Below are 26,719 nucleotides of genomic sequence, written 5' to 3' on the forward strand. Positions count from 1 at the left end.
CCGCTGAGCAGAGAGCCCGATGCAGGGCTCCATCCCAGGACCCTGAGTCCATATCCTGAGCTGAAGGCAGGGGCTTAACCCATTGAGCCACCCAGGCGCCCTCTTTCTTTCTTTCTTTTTTAAATTAAAAAATTTTATTTTGGGGCACCTGGCTGACTCAGAAGACCGTGCGACTCTTGATCTTGGGGTCATGAGGTCAAGCCCCACATTGGGTATAGAGAGACTTACATAAGTAATACGTTTAAAATGTATTTTCTTTTTTTTTTTTTTAAGATTTTATTTTTTTATTTATTTGATAGAGAGAGGGAGATGACAAGTAGGCAGAGAGGCAGGCAGAGAGAGAGGGGGAAGCAGGCTCCCCGCCGAGCAGAGAGCCCAATGCGGGACTTGATCCCAGGACCCTGAGATCGTGACCTGAGCCGAAGGCAGAGGCCTAACCCACTGAGCCACTCAGGCACCCTAAAATGTATTTTCATTGAACTATGGTTGATACACAATGTTACATAAGTTTCAGGTGTTTAATGTAGCGATTCTCCAGGATTCTGTATGCGAGGCACTTAGGCTCCCCACTAGTGTGGCCCCGTCTGGCACCATACAGCACTTTTACCATGCCATCGACTATATTCCCTCTGCTGTGCCTTTCATCCCTGTGCCTTACCTGTTCCATAACTGGAAGCCTGTACCTCCTCCTCCCCCTCCCCCATTTTGCCCAACCCCCCACCCCCTCCTTGCTGGCACCCACCACTCCGTTCTCTGTATTTATGGGTCAGAGCTGCTCTTCAGTACCAGGCGAGGCTCTCCATTCAGCAGTGAGCTATTGGACACTGACATGCTCCAGGCATAGCCTCAACCCTAGGAACGTGGGTACGAGCAGGACAGACATAGCCCCTATGCCCGAGGACATACATGACAGCCTCATGGGGCGTGGCTTGTGGTGTGGAGGGGAACAGGGTTTATCCAGGTACTGAGGCTCTGATAGTGCAAGGTGTAGGCCGTGGTGTACAGGGAGCTGAGCCCAGCTCAGCCTGGAGGAAGAGATGTCCACATTGCTTTCCGAAGGACAGAAGCTGCCAGGTGGACGAGGGGTGGGTGACAGGCAAGAGAGTCCCAGACACAGAGAGCTGCATGGACAAAGGCCCAGAGGGAGGAGAGGGCTCCTTCCGGGACACGTGACGTGGGGAAGAAAGGCTTGTGGGTAAGGGTGGAGGGCTGATGGAGGAGACAAGTGGGCCGATGGAGGAGGCAGGTGGGCCCAGATCCAGGGTTCCTTGGAAGCCGCTAACGAGGCTTAGAGGCAGGCAGCGTCCTGTGGTGCTGTCCACTCCTGTCTTTCCAGCAGAGTCCTCTTGGGAGAGTTACCAACGTGCTCAGACCTAATCAAACTGTTGACTCCAAGGCTGGAACCTGGGAATTAACAGTTTTAAATGAGCACTCAGGGGGTCCTGAAGCCCGCTGCTCTGGGTATAGTTGGCTTCACTGAAAGGTTTTAGGCAAGCACCCCATTTTAGACACGGAGCTCTCTCTGCTTCTAGGGCCGACGGTGGGGTGTGGAGGCAGGCCGGTGGCTAGGACAGCAACGGAGAGCTGCTGAGGGGGCGGTGGGGAGGGGGAGATAGGTGATTGACTGAGGGGAGTCGGGGATGAACCCCAGGTTCTGGCTCTGGCCCCGGATGGATGGGTTGGGAAGGGAACCCCAGAGCAGGAGGAAAGAGTTTTGGGGCAGGGGGAGTTGACTTGCATCTGGGTGGGTTTGAGGAGTCTGCAGTGTCGTCCAGGGCTGACAGGTTTGGAGGGGGCAGCCCAGCAGGGGAGAGAGTGAAACATCGCATGTGTGCAGGCATCCGAGGTCCCAGGAGGGAGCAGACGGAGCTTCCCCAGGGAAGGCGTCCAGGGGTGCGAGGGGTCCCACACTGAAAGAACCTCAGAGAGTGTTTTCATTAGAAGGGGGCAGAAGAAAAGAAGCCCGAGGAAGAAGAGCCAGAGAGGGAGGGAGCTGAGTTAGGAAACAACGGGTTCCCTGGAGACAAGGTCAGCCGGGAGAGAGGTCCAGTAAACACGCCAGCAGGCCTAGCATTGCGGAGGTGGCCTTGGACAGGGCAGCGTGACCCGGAGCCATAGCAGGAAACAATGGAAGATCAAGGCGAAAAGCCGCGCTGTGTGTGGCAGGGGCTGCCAGGCCAAGCAGTTTGAACTTTCTCCCTTGGCCGGGAACGTTCACGGGCAAGGCGGTGACGTCCAACAGTAGTAGGAAAGGGTGGTGATCGGACTGAGCACCCGCAGTGGGTCGGGTGCTGGGCTAAGTGCTTCAGGCCTTGCTCTTTAACGACAAGTTCAGAAACATTCCCTGGGTTGGTCCCTGATGTGTGGGTGCAGCGCCAGTGGCTGTGAAGGAGGGGTTCGGGCGCTACCTGGGGCTGGCAGGGGTGGGGAGTGGAGGAGGCCCGGAAGGGCGGATGGGTGGTGGGGCCCTGGACTTAGGTGCGGGTAGCGGAGCGGAGCACAAGAGGGGATTTAAACAAAGGTGAGTGTGAGCCTTTGTAGGGGTGACTGTAGGGGCGACTGGGGGGCCGGCGTGCATTTGGCCTGAGTCCCACAGAGCTGGGGTGTCACCGCAAGAGCCCAGGATGGGGTGAAGGCAGGGCAGTGTCCTATCCATAGAAACCCCAAATCTTGACTCCAGATCTGCGTCTCTCACTGTCTTGACCTTTTGGATGCTTCCTGACGACCCAGAGCAGGGGCTCTTATCTGTCCCAGTGTGCAGAGCAAGAGTCTGAGACCCAGGCAGGTCTTGGGACAGGCCAGGGCCATGTGGCTGGTTGGTGGCAGAGCCAGACCCGACCTCTCTGCCCAGCCTCAACCCCTTGCCTCCCCTGTGACCCCTCTAGGTGCTCCAGAGGGTGGGCGAGGCAGGACCACTGTGTAAGTGAGCTCGTTTTTCCTAAGAGGGAGACTGAGCCATTTCCATACCCCTCAGACCCCCAGGAGCCCTGGCTGTGTGCCCCACCCACGTCCTGGTGGTCCCTTTCCCAACAGGATGATTCTGAAGACTAGAGCTAGGGGCAGTATGCATTTCAAAGGGCAGTTATCCGCTCGTCAGACTGGCTGGGCATTTCTAGAACTATCAGAGGGTTCTAGGGCAGGGCTGTGTGTCAGGCCTGACCCAAGCAGATGAAGACGTTCCCCTCAAACGACTCCAGGGGCGGGGGAGCTGCCTCCTCCTCCTCAGTGGGCCAGAGTCCTTGCCGACTCGATGGGGCCAGCAGTCCCAAGGTCAGGCCTCAGTTACCCGGGCTTCTCTGCCGCCCCACTCCTCAGATGGGCTCTCCAGGCGAATGGGGAGTCGGGGGCCTCTCTTTCTCCTTGTGTCCTCAGCGCCCTGAGCCAGGCTCTCCTGCCATGTCGGGAAAGGGGGGACCCATAGGGCCCCGCCTCTTCCTTCGCCCCACCAGCTGCCACCCTCTCCCCAGCACCATCCCCGGGCCCACGTGGACATCTACGAGAAGCAGCTGGTGCCCTTCGGTCTGGTGCGCTTTGGCGTGGCACCCGACCACCCCGAGGTGAAGGTGGGTCTCTCTGGGCCAGAGGAGGGGTTTGGGGACTTCGGTCAAGGTAAGGACGGAAGGGAGCCTCCTGGCTGCATGGAGTGACCGCAGGCCCTCTGTGTGCATGCCATGCAGGTTCCCTTCCTGGGGACTCTGGGAGGTGGGGTTGGCACAGGCGAGATCCCCCGAGTGCCCCACCCTTAACCCCTTCCCTTCGGGGCCCGGCAGAATGTCATCAACACCTTCACCCAGACGGCTCGCTCGGACCGCTGTGCCTTCCGTGGCAACGTGGTGGTCGGCAGGGACGTGGCCGTGTCGGAGCTGCAGGCGGCCTACCATGCTGTGGTGCTGGTGAGTGCCAACGGCGGGTGGAAGGAGGCGGGGCAGAGGCCCAAACCTCGGCTGGGGCCCGGGGTGGCGGCTCGGGAGGACTTGGAAGGGGGCCTCCAGGGTCTGCCAGGCCCTTAGCTGGTGCCAAGCCCTTGGGGTCTCTCTTCAGAGCTATGGAGCAGAGGACCATCAGGCCCTGGAAATTCCTGGGGAGGAGCTGCCTGGAGTATTCTCAGCCCGGGCCTTTGTGGGCTGGTACAATGGGCTTCCTGAGAACCGGGAGGTGAGTTCCGGGAGCACTCCCGCTACCTCTTCCTCCCCGCTCCTCAGCCAGGGCCAGGGGCCGATCGGCTGGGGGGCTGGGGGACTGGGGGACGAGGGAGCCACTGTCCCACCCTGGGAGGCTCCTAGGGAAATGCGATGTGAGACGCCCGGAGGCCTGAGGGGAGGGTCAAGCAGGGGAGGCTTCTGGGAGAAGGTGGGGCTGGGTAGGACAGCAGGGGCATCAGCTGAGGCTCAGGTGGGGTGGGCTTTCTGGGTGTGGGGAAGCCTGGGGGCTCAGCTGGTGACTGGGCCGGAGCCGAGATCAGCCTGACTAGGGCCCAGGCTAGGGGAGCCCTACCCAGCCGTCTCCCTACTAGCTGGCACCAGACCTGAGCTGTGACACAGCCGTGATCCTGGGGCAAGGGAACGTGGCTCTGGATGTGGCCCGGATCCTGCTGACCCCCCCTGGGCACCTGGAGGTGAGTGGGCAGGTCAGGGGCTGGAGGGGTGGAGCTGGGGTCACAGCGGGGAGAGGGCACCGCTGCCTGCAGGGTCCACACCTCACCCTCCAAGCTGAGCTCAGTGTCTCTATTTCCCTCTGGTGCCAGGCAGAGGTCTCCTGAAGGGCTGCCCTTGAGCTTGCTTCATACTGTTTCCGCTTTGCTTTCTGCACTCCAGCTACATGGATGGACCTTTGAAAACAACAGCAATTCAGTGTGTACACATCACTCCCTCCGCCCGTTAACCTGTGTTCATCTTTCAGTTCTTGGCTCAGTTGTCGCTTCCTCCAGGAAGCCCTCCAGTACCACCTAAAGAGGTCCATTTCCCTGTAATACCTTCTTCTCATAGATTTGTTTACTTCTCTTCCAAAGCGTGGTTGTCACCACTACAATTTTATACTTGTTAATGAATGGTTGATGAGTATCACCATCTCCACCAGATCAGAAGCTCTTTGAGGGCGTCACCATGTCTCTTCCGCTTACCGTTGACACCCCACCCCACCCCCACGCCCCTTGCCTAGGGCCTGGTTCTTGCTAAGCACTGAAGAAACACCTGTTGAATGAGGCCCCTGAGCCTGGTTTGCTCCTAGCTGGAGCCCTTTGCAGAACTGGAGGCAGTGCTCCATCTGGCCGCCAGGAGGCGCCGTGGTGCCGTTCCAGGCTGCAGACCTCCCCGCTGAGGGTAGAAACACTGCAGAATGCAAAGGCCCCTTGCCTTGTCAGCGTCTGATGACTTCACGGCCTCCTTTTGTGCCAGAAAACGGACATCACAGAGGCTGCCCTGGGGGTACTGAGGCAGAGTCGGGTGAAGACGGTGTGGATAGTGGGCCGCCGTGGACCCCTGCAAGTGGCCTTCACCATTAAGGTGCTGGGGGCCAGATAGATGGTTTGCCCTGGGGAGGTGTGGCAGGACCGAGCCCCCGGGATGGCTGCTGCCTGGAGAGGAAGAGGCGGGAGCCAGGCAGGGCCCCGGGGCCTGGTGCCTTCTGTGGCAGGTGGCGGTGGTGTCTCCCATCCAGGCTGGGCTCTGGGGTGGGCTTAGAGGGGACCGTGCTCTGGCCCTGAACTCCTCCCCTACCTCCCACCCCCAAGGAGCTTCGGGAGATGATTCAGTTACCGAGAACCCGGCCCATGTTGGATCCTGCGGATTTCTTGGGCCTTCAGGACAGAATCAAGGGTGAGGGGCCCTGACCTGGCCCCCTAGGTCACTGGGGAGGGGATGGTCTAGGTCAGAGAGGGCATGGGGGAGCGCTTTGGGGGCGAGGGCTGTAATCTGGGGACAGGCCTGCCTGAGCCCTTCTCACTGCTGACAGAGCTCCCCCGCCAGAGGAAGCGGCTGACAGAACTTCTGCTTCGAACAGCCACGGAGAAGCCAGGGGCGGAGGAGGCTGCCCGCCAGGCATCGGCCGCCCGCACCTGGGGCCTCCGCTTCTTCCGAAGCCCCCAGCAGGTGCTGCCCTCACCAGATGGGCGACGGGTAGCTGGCATCCGCCTGGCGGTCACCAGACTGGAGGTGAGTCTCGCGTGCTCCAGTGACACCCCCTTCTCAAGTCTCCCGACCCCAGCCTGGTGTGGCCTACACTCTCCTCAACAGGGTGTTGGTGAGGCTGCCCGCGCAGCGCCCACGGGAGACACGGAGGACCTCCCTTGTGGGCTGGTACTGAGCAGTGTTGGGTACAAGAGCCGTCCCATCGACCCCAACGTGCCCTTTGACCCCAAACTTGGGGTCATCCCCAATATGGAAGGCCGGGTTCTAGGCGTGCCAGGTGAGAGGGTGCAGGGAGACTGGGCAGCAAACTGTCATCGGGGATGGAGGGGCTGGCGTCTCCTGTTTGTTCATTCGGCCGGTGACACACACTAGGAAGCTGCTTGGAGCCAGGCCCTGTACCCGGGCCCCGTCCTGGGGCCCAGCTACCCTCCCTGTGGCTGGAGCTGGGAGGGATGGTCCCCAGACGGGCCGACAGGCCCACGTGTGCTGGCTCACCTCGTCGTGCAGTTGAGGGGCCTGCTCGGAGTGTGCGGGGCTGGGGTTGGAGATCACACGGCAGCCCCTGTCCTCAGGGATGCTCCGGTCTGATTAGACAGCCACATGCCTGCCTCCTTGTCCATCCTGTTCGCGGGTCGAAGGGCCTGCTGAGACTGCAGGCGGGGCAGGACCCATCCCCCACCCTCGGGGAGCCCCTAGGCGACAGCAAGACGGAAGGGGAAGGGGTGTTATGGTAGGAACAGGCTGAGAGGGGTCTGGGACGCTGGGCCGGGAGCCACAATGGGCCCAGGTGACTCAGGGCTGCCGGGAGGACTTGGAATGTGCGGATGCGTGTGCATGTGTGCATATGCACGTGTGTGTAAACTGGGGGACTCGGGCTGGCCTTTCCTGACCCTGCGCTGTCCCCTGCCAGGACTCTACTGCAGCGGCTGGGTGAAGCGGGGGCCCACAGGGGTCATTGCCACTACCATGACTGACAGCTTCCTCACCGGCCAGATGCTGCTGCAGGACCTGAAGGCGGGGCTGCTGCCATCTGGTCCCCGGCCTGGCTATGCGGCCATCGAGGCCCTGCTCAGCAGCCGAGGTCTGGGCCCTGTGTGAGCTCTTGGGAGGCGTGGTGGGCAGACCTAGGCCTTTGCACTGTTGGGAGGGGGTGCTCTGGGCTGGGGGCGGAAGAGGAGGAGGGGAGGCAGTGACTCATCTTTCCTGTGCCACAGGGGTCCAGCCTGTCTCTTTCTCGGACTGGGAGAAGCTGGATGCCGAGGAGGTGTCCCGGGGCAAGGGTGCTGGGAAGCCCAGGGAGAAGCTGCTGGATCCTCAGGAGATGCTGCGGCTGCTGGGGCGCTGAGCCTATATCCCAGCCTGGCTGGCAGGGAGAGAAGGCACGCTGTGCCCGGGCGAGGGCCTGGGTCAGTCAGCGGGACTCTGTGCCATGGCTGTGTCACCTGCCCACCCTGGCACCTGATCTTGGCTGCCTCTTTTCCAGGGGCCTCTCAGCACTTGCTCCTGGTGGAGGATTGCCCTTGGCAGAGATAACCTTAGGGATGGGTGGAGGTGCGGGCTGACTCTCCCCCCTCCCACCTCTTTCGTCTCAGACTGCAGAGGGTCTCCAGGTCAGGAACAGGCTGGAAATAAAACAGCTATAATGGAAGGCCAGTGGTTGATGTGCGGCTTCTTTTGGGGCTCGGGGTCACCTTCCAGCCACAGCTCCCCTCCGGTCACCAGGTGGCGCTGCAGAGCCAGCTCCCTGCTCGGGGGCCTCTTGGGGGCTTCAGCGGGGTTGGCAGCCAGGCCTGGAACCCACTGTCCCTCTCTGGGCTTGGCTCTCCTGCTGCCGCCTGCCTGCCTGCCTTCTGTTCCCACGGCAGGCATCCTGGGACCCCTGCCCGCCTGCTCTGCTGGCTTTTCGGCCCAGTTCCCTTTCTGGTTAGCCCTCAGTAGAAGCAAAACTAGAAGAGAAAAGCAGGAGTGAGGAGTCTGGGCAGTGGCTTGCCTGGGACCCCAGGCCTCTGATATGGGTCTTCCCTACCTCTGTCCACTCCCAGGGCCTTCCCATCTCTTGGTTTCCAGCCACATGGACAAGCCTTTAAAAAACAGTACCTCGGTCTTTAGTGCTTTGCAGTTTACAAGGCGACTACACGGTCTTTTAGGCCAGTGTCAAGAGGCTGGTGTCACTTTAGAGACTGAGGGATCCTCGGAATTAACTGGCCCAAGGTCACACAGCTCGTGAGCTGTGGGCTCGAACCCAGGGCTCCAGCCAGGCTGCGGGTTTCCCCCAGGCAGCTCTTGGCCCCGAGTGTCGGGTCTGGAGACCCAGTCCTGGAGAAGGGAGATGGGACCCCGGGCGTCCCGCGCGCGGGCAGGCGAGGAGGGGCCTGGAGCGGCGGGGAGCGGGCGGCGGGGCGGGCCGGGGCGGGGCGGGGCGGAGGCGGCGGGCCCCGGTGGGGCGGGCCCGCGCGGGCGGCGGCGAGCGCTCCGCCACAGCCGGCAGCCGAGCCCTGGGAGCCGGAGGCGCGCGGTGCAGCCCAGCCTGGGACGGAGCCCGGCGACGAGCGGACCCCGGGAGGGCGCGGGGGACGGGGCCGGGCCAGCCCGCCAGGCCGCGCCACGGACCCGGGCCCCGCGTTGCCCGGGCTCCGGTGCCCGCCGAGCTAGGACGAAGCGCGCCAGCGCGCGGGCGCCGAGGCGCCGGGACATGCAGCGCGCGGGAGGCGGCCGGCGCGGGCTCTCGGCGCGGGCGCAGCGCCCCTTCCCCCCGGTGAGTGGCGGGTGGCGAGCGGGGGACGCCAACTTCGCCGCCAACTTGGGGCTGGGCTCGGGCGCCGCGCGGGCAAGGACGGCGGAGACAGACGCGGGACTCCCGGGGACAGTCTGGCTGGCGCGCGGAGCCTGAGGAGGGGGCGGCCGGGGACCCGGGACCCTCGGGGACCGGGCCTGGGGTTCGGACCCGGGCGGGCGGAGGGGAGGGGAGGCGGGGAGGCCGAGGTGACAGGCGCGCCGCGGACGCGAGGGAAGGACGCGGGGTGAGGCGCCCAAGACGTTTGTCTCCCGGGTCGCCGAGCCCTCCAGCTCCTCCTTCTCGGGGTGTCGCGGCGCCGCGGGGGAAGGGGCGGTGCGGGGACGCGGGAGTCTGGGCCGCCGGCCCCCGCAACTGTTGCTGCTGGAAGCCGCCGAGGCGGGGAGCTGGGTCGGGGGCCGGGGGCCGCCACTGCGCGAAGGGGGATGGAGAGGGCCTGGGCAGAGAGGACGAAAGGGGGCTGTCGGCGGCTCCGGGAGCGCGGCCCCCCGCTTTCCCGAGGTCTGCGGGGCACCTGCCGCGCGCCTCTCCCTTGACACCCCCGCCCCTTCCCGCGCGGCGAGTCCCCTCGATCTTTCTCCGCCACCCCCACCCCCAGCTCTCCTTCTCCCGCTCCTCTGCGCGGCAAAACGCTCCGTCCTCTGACCTCAGGGAATCAGCGCGGGCTTCACGGGGTGGTGGGGTCTGGCCGAGTACCGACCCAGCGCCCGGCGGACCCGGGCTCCGAGGGCGCAAAGGGACGGTTGGACGAAGAGGACCGTGGGGGAAGCGTGAGCCCCGGAGCGCTGGGCCCTGGCTGTCGCGCCAGCGGGTGCTCAGGTCTCCCGGGGCTTCGACGAGGATCCCCGACGGCGGGGAAGGGAAAGCCGGAGCCTCCTGCTGCGGAAGGCGTTTCGTGCCCAGGCCTAGGAGGGCAGGGCCAGGGACTTGTGAAGGCAAGGCACCAGGCAGCCAGAAAACCCCCAAGGGTGCGCCCCAGGACGCATAGGAAGGTCCTTCTGGGTGAGCGAAGCGGGGATCCCAGCTTTTTTGGGCGGAGTTTTTTGACACTCTCACCACCCTGGGTCCCAGCCTTGCTCACCCGGCGGGACTTCTGGCTCAGTCCCCCAGCCCTCCCGTGGTGGTACCGCCTTGGCTCAGTCTCCGACCCCGGGCCTCAGGGAAATCAAGGAAGGCTCATGTGCTCTATCTTGCTGCTCGTCTAGTTTCTGGCTGCGCCAGTCCGTTTCAAGTCTGCTCCTAAACTCCGAACTAAGAATTTGGATAGGAGCGTGAAGGGGACTCGATGGACTGGAAACCAGATTTCTGGGTTCGCCCCAAGGTCTGGTACCCCGCCCACAGACCGGCCGGCCTGGCAAGCTCCGTCCTCCACCGCCAACAACCTGCGCGGCTTGCGATGAGTGGTTTGAGGGGCCTAGGATCCCGCGACACCTGCGGGGAGGGGGTGGGGTGTAGCAGCGCGGTTGGGGGCGCGAACGTGGTGCCCAGTTTGGCCGCCAGGAGGCGTGGCACGGGTCCGGGAGCCCGGAGTCGCCGCCGCCGCATCGCGAGTGTCCTTGAGCCGCGGGTGACGGTGGCTCTCGCCGCTCGCGCCCCGTCCTCCCGCGGGGGGAGCCTGATGCCACGTTCCCTATGAATTATTTATCGCCGGCCTAAAAATACCCCGAACTTCACAGCCCTAGTGTAAGAGATTCCTGCCAAGGGGAGGGGGCGGGGCGCCCCCCCGGGGGGCCGGGGTGGAATCAGCGGGGAGGGGGTGAGTTAATCTTGGAGGGAGACTTTGGTGCCGGCGCCAGTGGGAGCGAGATGCAGTGGCGGTCTACTTCCCTGACGCTTGGGTTCGGAATTTAGCTCAGCAAAAGTCGGAGGGAAGGAAACCCGACGGCAGAGTAGAGGCTGCTTGCCAAAGGGCAGTGGGCACAACCGGCAGAGCAGCCCAGGTCCCCCTGCTCCCCTGAAGCAGAGCAGCTGGTGGGCGGGGCCCCTTCCTGGGGCCAAAGCTCCTGGCCTGGGAGAGGGGGGAGCCACTAGTGTCTGGGGTGTGAGTGCGCATGTGCGCACATGGGGGGTGGGGAGCCTGCCTGGGAATGGGGGTGAGGGGCTGAGTGTCGGCTAGAAGAGCCCTAAGCACATGCCGGTGCTCACTGAGCTCAAGGTGATGCCAGAGGTTTCAGAGGAATGACCGTTGCGACTGTCCCAGTGTTCATTTACTTAGCCCATTAGTGAAAGGTGGGAGACCGCGAGAGAGTGGGGACATAGATGCCCAACACTGAAGCGGCATAGCGGGGTGCTTCCCTGCCCAGGAGAGGTAAGGGAGACAATGGGTTGGTGTCCAGGTGTTTATGGGGGGCCTTAGTTATGGGATCAAGGTGTCTGGACTTACTCTGCGGGCACCCTGGAGCAGCTGTGCTGTGTGGGGAGGGGTGGAGAGGCCAGGACAATGTTTCAGACCAGGGGGGTGGGAGGGGGAGTGAGGTGGATGGGAGGTGGAACAGGTTGGGGCGCCAAGGCTGGGGGTAGGACCTTCCTGCCTTGTGGGGGAGGCTAGATGTCCTGTGGTGATAAGACTTTGGGCTCTGAATCTCTTTGAACCTGCCCTTTGCCCTCTGAAGCTCAGAGAGCCTTGCCGGATGGGGCCCCTCCCTCCAAGGTATTGTGTGATCACTCCTGGTGAGAGGCACAACCCGCCTTCTCAGCCCGAAGCCCAGACGACACCTTCCCATCAAGGGAATCTCTGGGGTGGTGCCCCCTTGGAGCCAGGGGTGGGCATGGCTCCTACCTCTGGAGTCATGTTGTCTAAAAGAAGCAACATGAGGGGCGCCTGGGTGGCTCAGTGGGTGAAAGAAGCAACATGAGAGCTGCAGGCGTCATTGTAAATTTTCCAGTGGCAACATTAGAAAGGGTAAAAAATAACACAGGTGAAATTAGTTCTAGTGGTATATTTTGTTTAACTCAGTGTATGTAAACTGTTATTCAACATGTCACCAATATAAAGAATATACATGAAATGCTTTATATTCTTTTTTTCACACTCAGTCTTCCATATCCACCATGTATTTGACACTGACCTCGAACCTTTGCTCAGATGAACCGCATTTCCGGTGCCCACAGTCACCTGTGACTGGCAGCTGCTGTTCTGGATGGCACAGACATGGAGCTGAGAGCTGGGAGGCAGAGATGAGGCAGACTTGGGGCTGTCCCCAGAGGCAGGGAACCTACCGGGAGTGGGCTGTGGGCAGCGATGGGCACAGAAAGTTCTGGGAGAGGGAGAAGAAAGCACAGCAGTGCCCTTTGCAGGTGTAACTTGAGGTCCCTGATTGGTAGAAGCTGAGGTGTCCTGTGGCCTGGCATGGTTTAGGTTCCAGTCCCAGACTCACACATGTCTCTGGGCTTATAGTCTAGGTCGGCGTACTAGGAAACCGTACATGGTGAGGTGGGGACAGGGGGAGATTTCAAGGCCCCCCGAAGTGAGCATTCATTCCCTCCCCTGCCAAAAATGCTGTCTTCTCAGCCCAGATTAAACCAGGTTCACCCTGGTCACCCTTTGGCTCTCTCCCGTTCAGAGGTTTTGCTGGGGCTGTGATGAAGATGGAGAAGGTGGCGTAGCTGTGGCCGGTGGCCAGCTGGGAGGGAGCGCTGCATCAGTGGGCAGCGCTCACCGGCTTGGCTGTTGGTTCCAATCCAAAGCCATGATGTTTATTTAGCGGGGATACATGTCACGCCCTTGGGTTAGGTCAAAAAAATCTTGCCCAGTGGCGATGGCCTGGGGAGGCAGCTCATGTGGGTTTCAGGGTTTCAGGAGACCCTGAACCCCGACCAAGTCCGTGGTATTGCACTCCTGTGGAATGGTTGCTCCTAGTTGAGGCCACAGAGGAAAGGTGGTCTGGTGGCCGGGAAGAGGGGTCTCTGTGCCACGCAGGGTCACACAGAGCAGGGTCCTCTGGATGTTAGGTTTGGTTTAGGATGGAGAATATGGAAGTAGGGCATGGAGCGTCACAGAAGCTGCCTTCCTTCCCCTGGATGTGGGGCTGTCGCCGCTAAGACGAGGACGCTGACAGCAGTGGGCAGCCTCTTTGCCGCTGTGAGGTACGTCTCGTGATTATTGCAAGAAAACCTACTTAAGTGACGTCGTCAGGATCACACAGCTAATAAGTGACACAGCTGGGACTTGAACTCAGGTCTGACTCAAATCTACGGACTTGGACACCAGACTAACCTTTTCAGGGTAACTTCCCGGGGCAGAACCCAGACAAGGTCTGGCCAAAGGTCTGGCCTTTCCAGTCAAGCATGTTGTTCAGCAGCAGAAGGGAAGTAATAAGCACCGGTGGGGGCGCAACATCCTTCCAGCCCCTACCCCTCCAGGCTGCGCTGGGGACACTCAGCTAACCTGTCTCTTCCTCTTTCTCTGTGTCTGGCTGTCCCTCCCTCTCTGGGCTTCTTTGTGGAGGGAGATTTTCCCCTCTTTTCTTTCCCTCCGGGTGTGTGTCTCTGACTCTGGCTTCCACCTCCTGTCTGCGCGCTCATCTTTTCTTTGTGGTCCCGCTCTCCCTGCAGGACGCCGCAGTGGACATGGGTGGCGCTCTGGGGCCGGCCCTGCTGCTCACCTCACTCCTCGGGGCCTGGGCAGGGCTGGGCCCGGGGCAGGGTGAGCAAGCCGTGACAGTGGCCGTGGTGTTCGGCAGCTCGGGGCCACCACACGCCCAAGTTCGCACCCGCCTCACCTCCCAGAGCTTCATGGACCTGCCTCTGGAGATCCAGCCGCTCACCGTGGGCGTCAACAACACCAACCCCAGCAGCCTCCTCACCCAGATCTGCGGGCTCCTCGGGGCGGCGCGCGTCCACGGCATTGTCTTTGAGGACAACGTGGGCACCGAGGCCGTGGCGCAGATCCTGGACTTCATCTCCTCCCAGACCCATGTGCCTATCCTCAGCATCAGTGGGGGCTCGGCTGTGGTCCTCACCCCCAAGGTGCCTGTCCAAACTCATGTCCTCTCACCCCTTGGGCCGGGAGCCAGGCTGGGGCTGCGGGAGTGGGGCTGAGGCTGGTGCAGGGAAAGACTTAGGTTCTGGGCCGCTGGGAAAGGGAGGTGGGGGCTGAGGGTGTGACATGGGCGAGCTGTGGGAATGCTGTTCCCATGTTCTAGAAGATAAACGTTCTGGGCTGCCTTCACATTGTGTCTGGATGAGGGGGTGTGGGTGGAGAGCTCATCTCTGGCTTTGGTGGGCAACCCTGGTCCCACTTCTCCGGTCTCTGCTTCTCCGGCCTTCCTTGGTCAAGCTCCAGACCCAGCAGCAGAGGGGCAGGCTGGGCAGAGAAGCTGATGCAGTTGACCAGCAGGGAGACCATCCCGTGGCAGGTCACCGTCCCAGGCACGGCGAAGGCGCGCCCTCACAGAGTTTGCATCCTGTGGGGAGAAAGTTCCAAACCCACATTGGTCTTCAGTCTCAGCTATCACCAGTGATCTAAAAGAAAAACAGGATGCCGGGAGGGTCGAAGAGGGCCCCCATTTGGGTAGGGGGCTGGTCAGAGAAGGTTTCTTTAGAAATCATATTGAAGGCGTGGAGGATGAGAGAGAGTTGGCATGTTGTGTGGGGGTTGGGGAAGGGGGGACAGTGTTCCGGCCCGAGTCATCTGGTGGTGTGATGGCAGCCAGGTGGAAGGAGCTGGAGTTCTTGAGAGGAGGTTGGAGAGGAAGGTGAGATCCTGAGCACACAGGAAGATACTTGGTTTTTATCCTAAGTAATGGGGTGAGGGGTGCAAGATGATGTCGAGGGGAGAGACTGATCTGGTTTGCCTTTCTTTTATGATTACTTTTTATTATGGAGATATTTGAGCCTACATAGGAGAGTATAATGACCTCAGGAACCATCCAGCCTCTGCCAACCCCGCCCCACCCTTGCGTCACCGACTCCCCCCTCTTCTGTGTCATTGTGAGGCAAAACCTTATTGTCCCATCCGGAAGTACTTCTCTGTATATCTCTGATAAGAGCTTAAAAACGAAACCACCATCTATGATCTCATCTAAAAAACAAAATTCCTTAACGCCATCAACTACCCAGGCAGTGTTCAAGTTTCCCCCACTGTTTCACAAACATCTGAATGCTTATTCTGAAATGCATTTGCTTGAAATCAAGAAACAAATCCGGTTTCCACTAGTGATTGGCTGATGCCGCTTCGGAGCCTCCATCTGTAGGCTCCTCCTGCATCTCTCTTTCTCTTGCAATTTGTTTGTTGGAGGAACTGGGTTACTTGTCCTGTAGGGTTGTCCTGGATTTGCTTTTTAAAAAGATTGGGACAGTCGTAGTGTGGTGAAATCCTGGGAGCCTGCAGGGTCAGCAGGGAGACCACAGTTGGGGGCGGGGGGGGGGGGCATGGATTGTGTTAGCCCAGGCTCCAGCCGGCAGTGCCCTCTGCATTTGTGATGGTGGAGATGGTGGAGAGGAGGAACTTTCTCATCCCCAGGGCTCCGTGGAGGATGCTGTTTCCCCAGTTACCTTTGGACCAGACAATAACTCTCAGCATGGTGGTTCTCTGCCTTAACAGGGTTTTAGAAAAACACAGACGCGCAGGGGCCCATCTCTGAGGTTCTGATTCAGCGGGTCTGAGGCAGCGCTTCCCAAACTGGCGGGCTCAAGAATCGCCTGAAAAGGGCGCCTGGGTGGCTCAGTGGGTTAAGCCGCTGCCTTCGGCTCAGGTCATGATCTCAGAGTCCTGGGATCGAGTCCCACATCGGGCTCTCTGCTCAGCAGGGAGCCTGCTTCCTTCTCTCTCTCTCTGCCTGCCTCTCAGTGTACTTGTAATTTCTCTCTGTCAAATAAATAAATAAAATCTTAAAAAAAAAAAAAAAAGATTTAAAAAAAAAAAAAAAAAAAAAAAAAAAAAAAAAAAAAAAAAAAAAAAGAATCGCCTGAAAAGCTTGTTAAAATACAGATTCTTGGGCTCCATCCCCAGATTCTGATCCCAGGTGTGCGATGCGCCTGAGAATTTGCATTTCCAACAAGCTCCGCGGGGGCAGCGGACGCCGCGGGTCTTGGGTCCAGCATTGCTCGGGTGGGGGGCCGCTCGAGAGGCTTTAAAAGCCCTTCAGGTGATTCTAACGGGCAGCAGGGGTTAGGAACCACGTCGGGGGCGGGAGGCAGGTGTTGCTGCACAGGGGCTCGCGGGACGAGCCGAGTCTCGGTCAGGGGACGGAGGGCGGGAACGGCAGTTGGGGCGGGGCGCACCGCCCCCGCCCCGACTCAGGCCCCGCCCCCGCCCCGCCCCCCAGGACCCGGGCTCCGCCTTCCTGCAGCTGGGCGTGTCCCTGGAGCAGCAGCTGCAGGTGCTGTTCAAGGTGCTGGAGGAGTACGACTGGAGCGCGTTCGCGGTGATCACCAGCCTGCACCCGGGGCACGCGCTCTTCCTGGAGGGGGTGCGCGCCGTGGCCGACGCCAGCTACCTGAGCTGGCGGCTGCTGGACGTGCTCACGCTGGAGCTGGGCCCGGGCGGGCAGCGCGCGCACATCCAGCGCCTGCTGCGCCAGATCGACGCCCCGGTGCTGGTGGCCTACTGCTCGCGCGAGGAGGCCGAGGTGCTCTTCGCCGAGGCGGCGCAGGCCGGTCTGGTGGGGCCCGGACACGTGTGGCTGGTGCCCAGCCTGGCGCTGGGCAGCACCGACGCGCCCCCCGCCGCCTTCCCCGTGGGCCTCATCAGCGTCGTCACCGAGAGCTGGCGCCTCAGCCTCCGCCAGAAGGTCCGCGACGGCGTGGCCATCCTGGCCCTGGGCGCCCACAGCTACCAGCGGCAGCATGGTGCCCTGCCCTCCCCGGCTGGGGACTGCCGTGGCCACCCTGGGCCTGTCAGCCCTGCCCGGGAGGCCTTCTACAGGTGGGCACCTGCCGAGGGCATGGGAGGGGGCACGGTGCTTCCAGGGACCTGGGCTGCACTGAGCTTGGGTTGGCTGGCCACACCTCCCACTAGCTGTGTGCCCCGGGGCCAAGTTACCTCACCTCTCTGAGCTTAGTTTCCACAACTGAAAAAGAAAGCCAGGTGTGAGGATGTGTCGGGGATGGGGAGGGTGTGTGTCAATACAGGAATAAGGTCACAGTCAGTGACACCTGGTGGTGGTGATGGCGGTGAGGTAGAAGGTGGGGGAGGGGGCCTCTGGTCCTAGGCAGGGCTGCAGGGACACCCTGGTTTCTCTCCCCCACCGCAGGCACCTACTGAATGTCACCTGGGAGGGCCGAGACTTCTCCTTCAGCCCGGGTGGGTACCTGGTACAGCCCACCATGGTTGTGATCGCCCTCAACCGCCACCGCCTCTGGGAGATGGTGAGAAGGGGGTGAGCCTGGGGTTCCTTGGTATCCTCTCACTTTGTCCCCAGCCCCTCTTGTCCCACAGCTGAGCAGAGGGTCCCTTCTGTCCTTCAGGCTGAGGCATCTGCACTGCATCAGGGTGGGTGAGGACCCTTGGCTCAGGGCTCCCACGGACCCTCACCTCCCTCCACCGTAGAACCTGTCAAGGGCTCAGCACCTAGTCCTGCCCCTGAGGGACTCACCCACAGCTGTGCTGGCCAGACAGACATGTGAACAAATAGAATTCGGGGAGATCAGTGCTTGAGGACAGATAAGTGCAAAGCGTTATGAGGGTACAGAGAAGGGCCAAAAATCAGTTCTACCTTCCAAGCAGAGAGCTGGGGAAGGATTTGAAGAATTTGGGACATTTGGGCTGTGCCCTGGAGGGTTGAGTGGCAGCCCATCAGGAAGGGAGACTAGCCTGGTGTATGTAGACAGAGGGGCAGAAGGGTTTGAGGCATTTTTAAGTGATGGTTTTGGGGTGTGGCGGCTGAAGAGGAAGAGTGGGGTGAAAGTGGTCAGGTGGACATGAGTGGGGAAGGCCTTGAGTACTGGGGGGAAGGACTTTATACTGAGGTCAGGGTTGGGGGAGTGGGGAGAGACAGGCTCGGGTCTGGGCTCCAGGATGTTGCTGCAGACCAGCAGCATTTTGGAGTCTAGATCGTAAAAGCGCAAGGACCGGAGGCTGGGAAGGGCTGCAGGGAGCCCCTTCTGGTTCATGACCAGCGCCTTGACCCAACTCTCCTGCTCCCCCAGTGCTCCTGCCCCGGATGTCCCTAGGTTAGGGAGGGGGATTCTTGGCCCTGGCAGGGCTCATCAGAGGCCCCACCTAGAGGGTGGGGAGATTTGGGCTGGAGGTCCCTGGCTGAAGCTGGTCACCCTTTGCAGGTGGGGCGCTGGGACCATGGCGTCCTCCACATGAAGTACCCGGTGTGGCCTCGCTATAGCGCGTCTCTCCAGCCTGTTGTGGACAGCCGGCACCTGACAGTGGCCACGCTGGAAGAGCGGCCCTTTGTCATTGTGGAGAGCCCTGACCCCGGCACGGGCGGCTGTGTGCCCAACACCGTGCCTTGCCGCAGGCAGAACAACCAAACCTTCAGGTCCGCGAGAATGTGCGGGAAGGCCCCGTGTGAGCTGTGTGCTGCCGCGCGATGGCAGCCGTGTGTGGTTTGTGCTTGGGTGAGGGGGGTTGGGGGCCATCTGCCAAACCGGGAGGAGCTGCGGGCTCTGACTTCTGGTGGTCTCTTGGTGGCAGCAGCGGTGACACAGCCCCCTACACCAAGCTTTGCTGTAAGGGTTTCTGCATTGACATCCTCAAGAAGCTGGCCAAGGTGGTCAAGTTCTCCTATGACCTGTACCTGGTGACCAATGGCAAGCATGGCAAGAGGGTTCGGGGCGTGTGGAACGGCATGATCGGGGAGGTAGGCCCGCCCCGAGGTCTACCTGAGCCCACCCCCCTGCTGGCTCGCCACCCCAGGCCCCACATTTTGCTCAGCCACTGCCTTGTTCCTGTGCTGGGGGTCAGTCAGGGCGGGGCCTGGGCCCAGCTCCCGAGGCTCCCTGGGCCCAGCTCCCTGGTCCCAGCTCGCAGGGAAGACGGGGTGTCACCAGTAATGTTCCCTGGGCTGGCCAGTACTTCTAGCGGAGCTCTGAGGACCCCAGATGGGACCAGCCGACTCAAGCCTGGGGGTGCTGGCAGGGTGGCTGGGGGAGGCTGGGGAGGGTGCTCCAGCTGGTGAGCCACGTCCTTCAACCCGGTCCGGCGCCCGTGGCCCCAGGTGTACTACAAGCGGGCAGACATGGCCATCGGCTCCCTCACCATCAACGAGGAGCGCTCCGAGATCGTGGACTTCTCTGTGCCCTTCGTGGAGACGGGCATCAGCGTGATGGTGGCCCGCAGCAACGGCACCGTCTCCCCGTCGGCCTTCCTGGGTGCGGCTCGGGGTGGGCAGGGAGGGCTCCGGGCTCTGAGGGGGATGCCTGGGAACAGGAAGATTGGGGCGGGCCTCAGGGGGTCAGCGTAGCGGTGGGTGCCTGAGGCTGCAGGAGCATAGGGCGCAGAGGGAAGAGGTGAAGCCCGTGTTCCATTCTGAGCCCGAGTGTCCGGTGAGGAGGGTGGGGGGGTCATTGTGAGGGGCAGGAAAGCTGGGAAGGCAGGCTGGCTTCGGGAGGCGCCTCCTGGGTAGGACACACTGGGGAGAAGCTCCACAGGGAGCAGGAGGAGCCGACCCAGAGAGTGGGAAGTGGTGCTAGTTTGTGGCTTAGTGGGAATTCAGCCTTTGTACCAAGACTCACACGAGCTGCTGGGGATGCGGCCATGGTCCTGGCTCACCAAGGGCCCTGTCAGAGGTAGTGGGACTTGCAGTGTGAGGTTTGCAGAGAGCCACGAGGACAGGCAAGCCAGGAGTAGAGAGAATCCCTGTCCTGATGCATGATTTTGAGCAAGTCACCGAAGCTCTCTGAGCAGGGTTCCTCAGCCACACACAGAGGATAACAGACCCCACCCTGCAGGACGGGCATTGCATCAGGGCACCTGCTTACGGCAGTGACGCCTCCTTGCCCAGGGAGACTGAACCCATCGAGCAGACTTGTCGGAGCAGCTCAGCTGGGCTGGGGCTCAACTGGGGCTCCCCGGCCCTGTCAGTAGGATCAAGAGTGAGATTTGATCTCAAAGACCCTGATTCCAGGCAGAACCAGCAGCTCGTCCACGCTGGGCCAGGCAGGGCACGTCCAGACCAGGAGTGTAGTTAGCAGTGCTGGCAGGCGAGGGCAGAGAGGGAATGAGAAAATGCCTTGGGCAAGCAGCCCGTGGTGGCTCTGCTCTGTGGCATCGGGCCAGGTGGGGAGGAGGAGGGGGAGGAGAATGGGGGATGGAGCAGGTTACAGGCCTCGCAGGCTGGGGAATGGGAAGGGAGGGGAGAGCACGCGGGGTGTAAAGTCTCTTTTTGTAAAGGAAGTTGTGGATGGGAGTGGGAGGCAGGGGTGATGGGATCCTGTCCCAGGGCAGAGAGGAGAGGAGAGCCTGACCTCCCTCTGTGCGGGTGTTCTCTCCTGGGCTCTGCTGCTCTGAGAGTCAGAGACCCCTTGGCTCAGTCCTCGGGGCTGATGGCCCTCCACTCTGATGGGCACCTGCCTGCACCCGGTGCTCTGGCTTTGGGTGGGAGGGATGGTAGCGAGGCCTCTGAGCCGCCTCGCTCTGTTCCCAGAGCCCTACAGCCCTTCCGTGTGGGTGATGATGTTCGTTATGTGTCTCACTGTGGTGGCCATCACGGTCTTCATGTTTGAGTACTTCAGCCCGGTCAGCTACAACCAGAACCTCACCAGTGGCAAGAGTAAGCTCTCAGCCGGACCTGGGAGGGGGGCGCCCGCCATGGGGTTGGGATGGAGGGGTGGGGCTCAGGGCTGCAGGGGCCCCCTGCAGAGAAGGCTGGATCTTGGGGGAGGTCTCTGGCTTGTGGTCAACCAGCAGGGGCCAATCAGATACATGAAAAAGAGAAACAAGGTGGGTTGGGTCGCCCTGGAGTGGGGATGGCTGGGGTTGGGGCCCCCCCCCAGGACAGAGTGAAGACCCGAGTCCCTCTGTGCTCACCCTCTCACTCCCAGAGTCTGGGGGCCCGTCCTTCACCATCGGCAAGTCTGTGTGGCTGCTGTGGGCGCTGGTCTTCAACAACTCGGTGCCCATCGAGAACCCCCGAGGCACCACCAGCAAGATCATGGTCCTAGTCTGGGCCTTCTTTGCTGTCATCTTCCTCGCCAGCTACACCGCCAACCTTGCTGCCTTCATGATCCAGGAGCAATACATTGACACTGTGTCCGGCCTCAGTGATAAGAAGGTCCTGGGGCCACCACTAGCAGAGGGCAGGGGCTGCCGGGAAAGGGGGGTGTCTGGGACCCAGGAGGGGAACCTGAAATGGAGCAGGGAGCAGGAAGGAGTTGGGAGCCTGGTGAGGAGAGGCTGGGGCGTGCGGTGTGTGGGTGGAGAGCTCAGGTCCACTGAGTGACTTTGGGTAAGTTTCTTTTTGACCTGGCCTCAGTGTCGCCCTGTGTAAAACACAGGGGTGGCCTGGACAGTTTCTTGGGCTCTTGTGCCCTCATTAAGCAGGTGCAAACCCCAGGGCTAGGCCTAGGGGACAGGGTCGGGGAGGGTTGATGCCTGCAAGGCTGGACGGAGGGTGATGAATGGCGCCTGCCCTCTGCCCACAGTTTCAGCGGCCTCAAGATCAGTACCCACCCTTCCGCTTTGGCACGGTGCCCAATGGCAGCACGGAGCGGAACATCCGCAGCAACTACCGAGACATGCACACCCACATGGTCAAGTTCAACCAGCGGTCCGTGGAAGACGCCCTCACCAGCCTCAAGATGGGGTGGGTCCTCCACTCTGCACCCACCCTCTGACTTCTCTACCCATATGTCTCCCTGTTGGCCAGCCTCAGCTCTGGTCCTTCCTAAGAGATGCAAGGTGGGGACATTGAGGCTGGGGTGTCCTGAAGGATTCCTGGGGAAGGGGGTAGGGAGGTCTTGGGACAGAGTAAACTTTCAAGCAAAACTGGATGCCCTCTGTGTGGCCGAGAGATGCAGCTGAGGTCTTGACCAGGGTTCAGCCTTGGCCTGAGGTGGTGGTTGTGACCTTCTTACGGTCCTAAGGGCATGGAGGGGCCGGGAAGAGAGGGCCTGTCCTCTGGGGGTAGAGTTCCCTGGTCTCTCTGAGAGGAGCGTAGGTGGGGTCCCTGAGCTATGGAGAGGGCTCTTTTCTGTATCCAGGACCCAGGAGAACCAGAGAAGGCTCTTCCCACCCATCCCTCCTGGTCAGTGCCCAACAGGCTCCTATGGCCCAGCTCATTGTCAGGCCCCAGGTTTGGTGTCCCCACCTCACATGACCCCTGACCTGTCCCCAGGAAGCTGGACGCCTTCATCTATGATGCTGCTGTCCTCAACTACATGGCGGGCAAGGATGAGGGCTGCAAGCTGGTCACCATTGGCTCTGGCAAGGTCTTTGCTACCACTGGCTATGGCATCGCCATGCAGAAGGACTCCCACTGGAAACGGGCCATAGACTTGGCGCTCCTGCAGTTCTTGGGGGATGGTGGGTGCTGCTGCTGGGGGCTTGGGGCCCTGGGTGGGCCATGGAAGCTGAGGCGGGGACAGCTGCCTGATGGCTGGTCAGCATCTCCATTACTGGTCTCTGAGTTCCAGGGCCTGTGGGCAGGAAGAGGTCTCTGGGAGTGAGAGCTGGGCCTGTGGGTGGAGGTATCTGGAGGGACTGCCTGAAGACCTGGGGAAGGGGTGGGCTTGCCAGGAGGGCGTGGACGAGAGGACTACACGAGAGTCTCTCGGAAGGGCAGGAAGACAGGAGGAAGCTCAGGCCACACGCTGGGGCTATGGGAGGAGGCTCAGATCCTTTCATTTTTCTCTAGATCCCTCTCAACCATTTCCATCTTGAGATCACCTAGGGTAGTGCCAAGGGCCTGCCCAGTCCCAGAGCCGGGGCCCAGGCTTGCCTTGGTACCAGCGGCTCACACGTGTAAGCAGTCCACAACCTGTGGACCTGTTCAGTCCACTGTTCAGTCCAGCTGAAACTACCCCCAAACCCAGAGGCTTCAGTGCCATAAGATAAAGTTTTCCATCAGTATCACAGAATGAGAATGATGGGAATGAAGGTGCTGTGGTGTCCTCAGGAACCTAGGCCTTTCGTCTCTGTGCGCCCAGCTCTGTGCCTGGCATGGAGATACCCAATAAGTTTCACCTGGAAGTGAATGATAACATCGACCCAGTCAGCAAACTCTTCCTGGGTCTGTGGCAGGGCGGGGGAGTGGGGGTGGGCATGGCAAAGGCAAATCTCACCTACCCCAGCCCCCCACTGTGCTTTCCTTTCTTCCTGCTCATTGACAACCCCCAACCCCTACCCCCCTCCTTCTGCCCCCCGCTGGGCTAGATCCCTGGTTGGTCCTGCAAGGGGGGGGGCACCCTGGTGAGCCCTGGGAGGGTCTTTCCTGAGCCGGGCGTGTCCCCCTGCCATCCCCACCCTTGCCAGGGGAGACCCAGAAGCTGGAGACAGTGTGGCTCTCAGGGATCTGCCAGAACGAGAAGAACGAGGTGATGAGCAGTAAGCTGGACATCGACAACATGGCCGGCGTCTTCTACATGCTGCTGGTGGCCATGGGGCTGGCCCTGCTGGTCTTTGCCTGGGAGCACCTGGTCTACTGGAAACTGCGCCACTCAGTGCCCAGCACACCTCGGCTGGACTTCCTGCTGGCCTTCAGCAGGGTGGGTGGCGCCACCCCGCCCCAGGCAGGCCCCTGCTTTAGGGGCACCCACCCAGTTAAGGCAGAGCTGGCCACAGCCCCACTTACCGATGTAAAAACCGAGGGTCTGCCAGCATCACACAGCAGATGAGAAGCAGAACCGCTCTGCCGCAGGCGGGGCAGGATCTCGGAGCCCGGCTGACCGGGTCCGAACCCTCACTGCTATTGACAAGCTGTGTGCCTTTCGGAGGAGAACCTCTTGGAGCCTCAAGCTGCTCCTGGGCAATTGCGCTCACAGTGGCCCAGTGCCAGGCGCATAGGAGGCGCTGAACAAATGTTAGTTGCTTCCTAGAACTTAGGGACGACTGGGCTGGTGCTTGGACCGGAAGGTGGGCGGTCCCCGAGCGGGGCTGGCGGCTCACGGCTGTCTCTTCCCGGCTACCCAGGGCATCTACAGCTGCTTCAGCGGGGTGCAGAGCCTGGCCAGCCCCGCGCGCCCCCCCAGCCCGGACCTGACCGCCGGCTCGGCCCAGGCCAGCGTGCTCAAAATGCTGCAGGCGGCACGCGACATGGTGACCACGGCGGGCGTGAGCAGCTCCCTGGACCGCGCCGCGCGCACCATCGAGAGTTGGGGAAGCGGCCGCCGTGCGCCCCCGCCGCCCGCTTGCCCCGGCCCGCGGCCGCCCACCCCCGGCCCGTCCCCCGAGCCCAGCCCCACGGGCTGGGGACCGGCAGGCGGGGGCCGCGCCGCGCCGGGGCGCAGAGCCCCGCAGCCCCCGGGCCGCCCCCCGACGCCCAGGCCGTCGCTGCCCGACATCTCCTGGGTGTCGGGCTGGGCCTCTCGGGAGGCGCGGCGGCAGTTGCCGGCCGGGCGCGGCGGGCGGCTCCTTTCGGGCTCCGAGCGGCGCGCGCTCCCAGAACGCCCCCTGTCTCCGCAGCGCTGCCACTACAGCTCCTTCCCTCGAGCCGACCGGTCCGGGCGCCCCTTCCTCCCGCTCTTCCCGGAGCCCCCCGAGCCGGAGGACCTGCCGCTACTCGGGCCGGAGCAGCTGGCTCGGCGGGAGGCCCTGCTACGCGCGGCCTGGGCCCGGGGCTACCGCCCGCGCCACGCTTCCCTGCCCAGCTCGGTGGCGGAGGCCTTCGCCTGGCCCAGGTCTCTGCCCTCGGGGTGCGGCCGCCCGGCCTGCGCGCACTTGGTGCAGGCGCCGGCGATGCGGCTGCCGTCCTACCGGGAGGCCTGCCAGGAGGGCGTGTGGGCCAGGGTCCCCGCCTGGCCGCACAGACAGCACACCTGCCTGCACGCCCACGCCCACCTGCCGCTTTGCTGGGGGGCCGTGTGCCCCCCTCTGCCCCCCTGTGCCAGCCACAGCCCCTGGCTCACTGGGGCCTGGGGGCCTCCGGGGCACAGGGGCAGGACCCTGGGGCTGAGCACAGGCTACAGGGACAGTGCGGGGCTGGAAGAGGTCAGCAGGGTGGCCTGTGGGACACACGGCTTCCCTGGACCTTGTACCTGGAGGCGGATCTCCAGCTTAGAGTCAGAAGTGTGAGGCATCAACCACGGTGGTTCCTGGTCAGCTGGATTGTCTGCCTGGCGCTGTCAGGGTTAATGGGGCAGGTGACGTGGACTTTTCTGGCTTCTGCCTTGAAATCCTGGCTGTGGGCCCCCAGCGACAGATGTCTTCCATGGTCGGTTCGGTGACCTCGGCAGTCTCAGGTCCTGGCGTGGGCGGGGGGACTCTTGCTGTCCTCACATGCAAAGCCCTTCCCACCTGTCCTGGAATCACCAGGAGCAGTGGGCTCTCCCTGACCCGCCCGTAGCTGTTCTTGGTCCTGATTGCTGGGGGCCTGCTGTTGGGGAGCATGGAGACTGGAACCCCAGGGTTGGGGCAGGGCTGTCCCATTCCTTGCTCTCCCTGTCCGGAGTTTCTTCTCAGAGCATCTGGGGGCATTAAACAAATCTTTTACAACCCACTGGTCCTGCCTGCCTCATTCCGCCTCCCTGCGGGGGGCGCACCACAGCCTGCAGGCAATAGGAGCACACTGGGGGTGTCCCAGGGGTGTCTGCCTAGGGAAGGTGAGCAGCTCCCTCTGGAGGAGTATCTGGGAGAGGAGGCCGTGGGTGGGCTCCGCGCAGCAGAAGCCACTTGGTATTCAGTGGCAGCTCCGAACGGCCCTGGAGCTGGATGTGACAAATGTGCTCAGCGTGGGGGCTCAGGTGGCGATGGACACAGTTCATCCTTCAATCTCCTTGAAGAGAGGCTCATGCCAGGGGCTGTGGGTGTCCTGCCTTGCCGGGGGTCCACATGGGAGCCTGACGGCTAGCGGTGGGAACGGGAGGTCTGCTGTGGGGAGCCTCCTGGGCTCTCCTGGGCCCTGACTGACCTGCCGGCCCTGCAAGTCCGGCACAGGCAGCTTCTGCGATCAGACATGGCTCGGCTCTGCTGGTGCCGGGGCTCCTCGTGGGGGGTCAGAGCCCCAGGTCAGAGAATCTGCCCGATGTCTCAGTCCTTCATCCTCCCTCTGGGCTCCCCGCCCTGCTCCCTGCCCCCACGTCCTTGCTCTGTCACTTGTCATCATTTCGGGACCATGTAGAAGGATGGCTCTTGCTTACAATTTCCAATGCTTTCCCACCTCTCGTGTCGTTCATCTCCCACAACGACCCTATGCTGCAAACGAGCCTGCATTCTCCCACTCATTCCACAAACACGGTGTGACTGGTGCCGTCAGACCTCGGCTCGTGTGAACAGGGAAAGCCTGAGGCCTTGCTGTCCTTGACAAGTAGGGGGAGGCAGCGCAGAAACTACCTCCATGTAACAGGGAGGGGCCAGGGAGGGGCAGTGCTCAAGGCCAACACCACGAGCAGCCACTGCCCCTGCCCTGTGCCCTTCCCCACACAGCTCTTGTGTTTCCTGGGCTCCAAGTAGTCCATGACTGCAGATGAGGCCACGAAACTGGTTTTTTTTTGTTTGGTTTTAGGCACGAGAACAGCTGAAACGGTGGAGTGAGAGAAACGTTTTCTTAAGATTTATTTATTTACGAGAGAGAGAAACTTTAGCAAACCCTGCAGAGTGTGGAGCCTGGCGCGGGGCTTGATCTCATGACTCTGAGATCATGACCTGAGCCTAAACTAGGAGTCAGACCCTTAACTGACAGCGCCACCCAGGCGGCGCCCCTGGACTGGGGGAAATTTCTAACACTGCTCCTTTCCCGGCTGGACAGCCGGA

General features: G+C 61.8%; 2 protein-coding genes across 5 annotated transcripts in view; both read left to right on the plus strand.

Moving 5' to 3' along the window:
* The window catches only part of FDXR (ferredoxin reductase), a 10,861-nt gene extending 3,088 nt beyond the window's left edge, over positions 1-7,773 (plus strand). The window contains exons 3-12 of one of the 3 annotated variants that reach the window (XM_059378933.1): positions 3,468-3,563; positions 3,771-3,893; positions 4,042-4,155; positions 4,514-4,615; positions 5,394-5,501; positions 5,729-5,813; positions 5,950-6,149; positions 6,231-6,402; positions 7,036-7,206; positions 7,340-7,773. In XM_059378933.1, coding sequence (XP_059234916.1) covers positions 3,468-3,563; positions 3,771-3,893; positions 4,042-4,155; positions 4,514-4,615; positions 5,394-5,501; positions 5,729-5,813; positions 5,950-6,149; positions 6,231-6,402; positions 7,036-7,206; positions 7,340-7,470 — 1,302 coding nt within the window. In that variant the 3' untranslated portion in view covers positions 7,471-7,773. The remainder of the gene's footprint in view (positions 1-3,467; positions 3,564-3,770; positions 3,894-4,041; positions 4,156-4,513; positions 4,616-5,393; positions 5,502-5,728; positions 5,814-5,949; positions 6,150-6,230; positions 6,403-7,035; positions 7,207-7,339) is intronic. The other 2 variants (XM_059378934.1, XM_059378935.1) reach the window with 2 other exon arrangements.
* An 824-nt stretch (positions 7,774-8,597) lies between these two features.
* GRIN2C (glutamate ionotropic receptor NMDA type subunit 2C) lies at positions 8,598-25,468 on the plus strand. 2 transcript variants are annotated; one of them, XM_059380910.1, is made up of 13 exons: positions 8,598-8,880; positions 13,474-13,887; positions 16,188-16,786; positions 17,115-17,229; positions 18,142-18,353; positions 18,509-18,674; positions 19,032-19,185; positions 20,460-20,585; positions 20,857-21,086; positions 21,457-21,617; positions 22,149-22,336; positions 23,285-23,517; positions 23,942-25,468. In XM_059380910.1, exons 1-13 carry the CDS (start codon positions 8,818-8,820, stop codon positions 25,040-25,042), a joined length of 3,762 nt encoding a protein of 1,253 aa, XP_059236893.1. In that variant the 5' UTR covers positions 8,598-8,817; the 3' UTR covers positions 25,043-25,468. The 2 variants fall into 2 exon arrangements, with proteins under 2 accessions (XP_059236893.1, XP_059236894.1); XM_059380911.1 differs by having other exon boundaries at positions 18,512-18,674.
* Positions 25,469-26,719: the final 1,251 nt, after the last annotated feature.

This window comes from Mustela nigripes, chromosome 16 (assembly GCF_022355385.1).
Source record: "Mustela nigripes isolate SB6536 chromosome 16, MUSNIG.SB6536, whole genome shotgun sequence".
Taxonomy (NCBI): domain Eukaryota; kingdom Metazoa; phylum Chordata; class Mammalia; order Carnivora; family Mustelidae; genus Mustela; species Mustela nigripes.

Excerpts from the sequence above, each read along its gene's own strand:
- GRIN2C (XM_059380910.1), top strand. The coding sequence starts at position 8,818 with ATGCAGCGCGCGGGAGGCGGCCGGCGCGGGCTCTCGGCGCGGGCGCAG. Across the intron at positions 18,675-19,031 it reads GGAACGGCATGATCGGGGAG|GTGTACTACAAGCGGGCAGA; the intron begins GTAGGCCCGCCC and ends CCGTGGCCCCAG. Across the intron at positions 21,087-21,456 it reads CCGGCCTCAGTGATAAGAAG|TTTCAGCGGCCTCAAGATCA; the intron begins GTCCTGGGGCCA and ends CTCTGCCCACAG.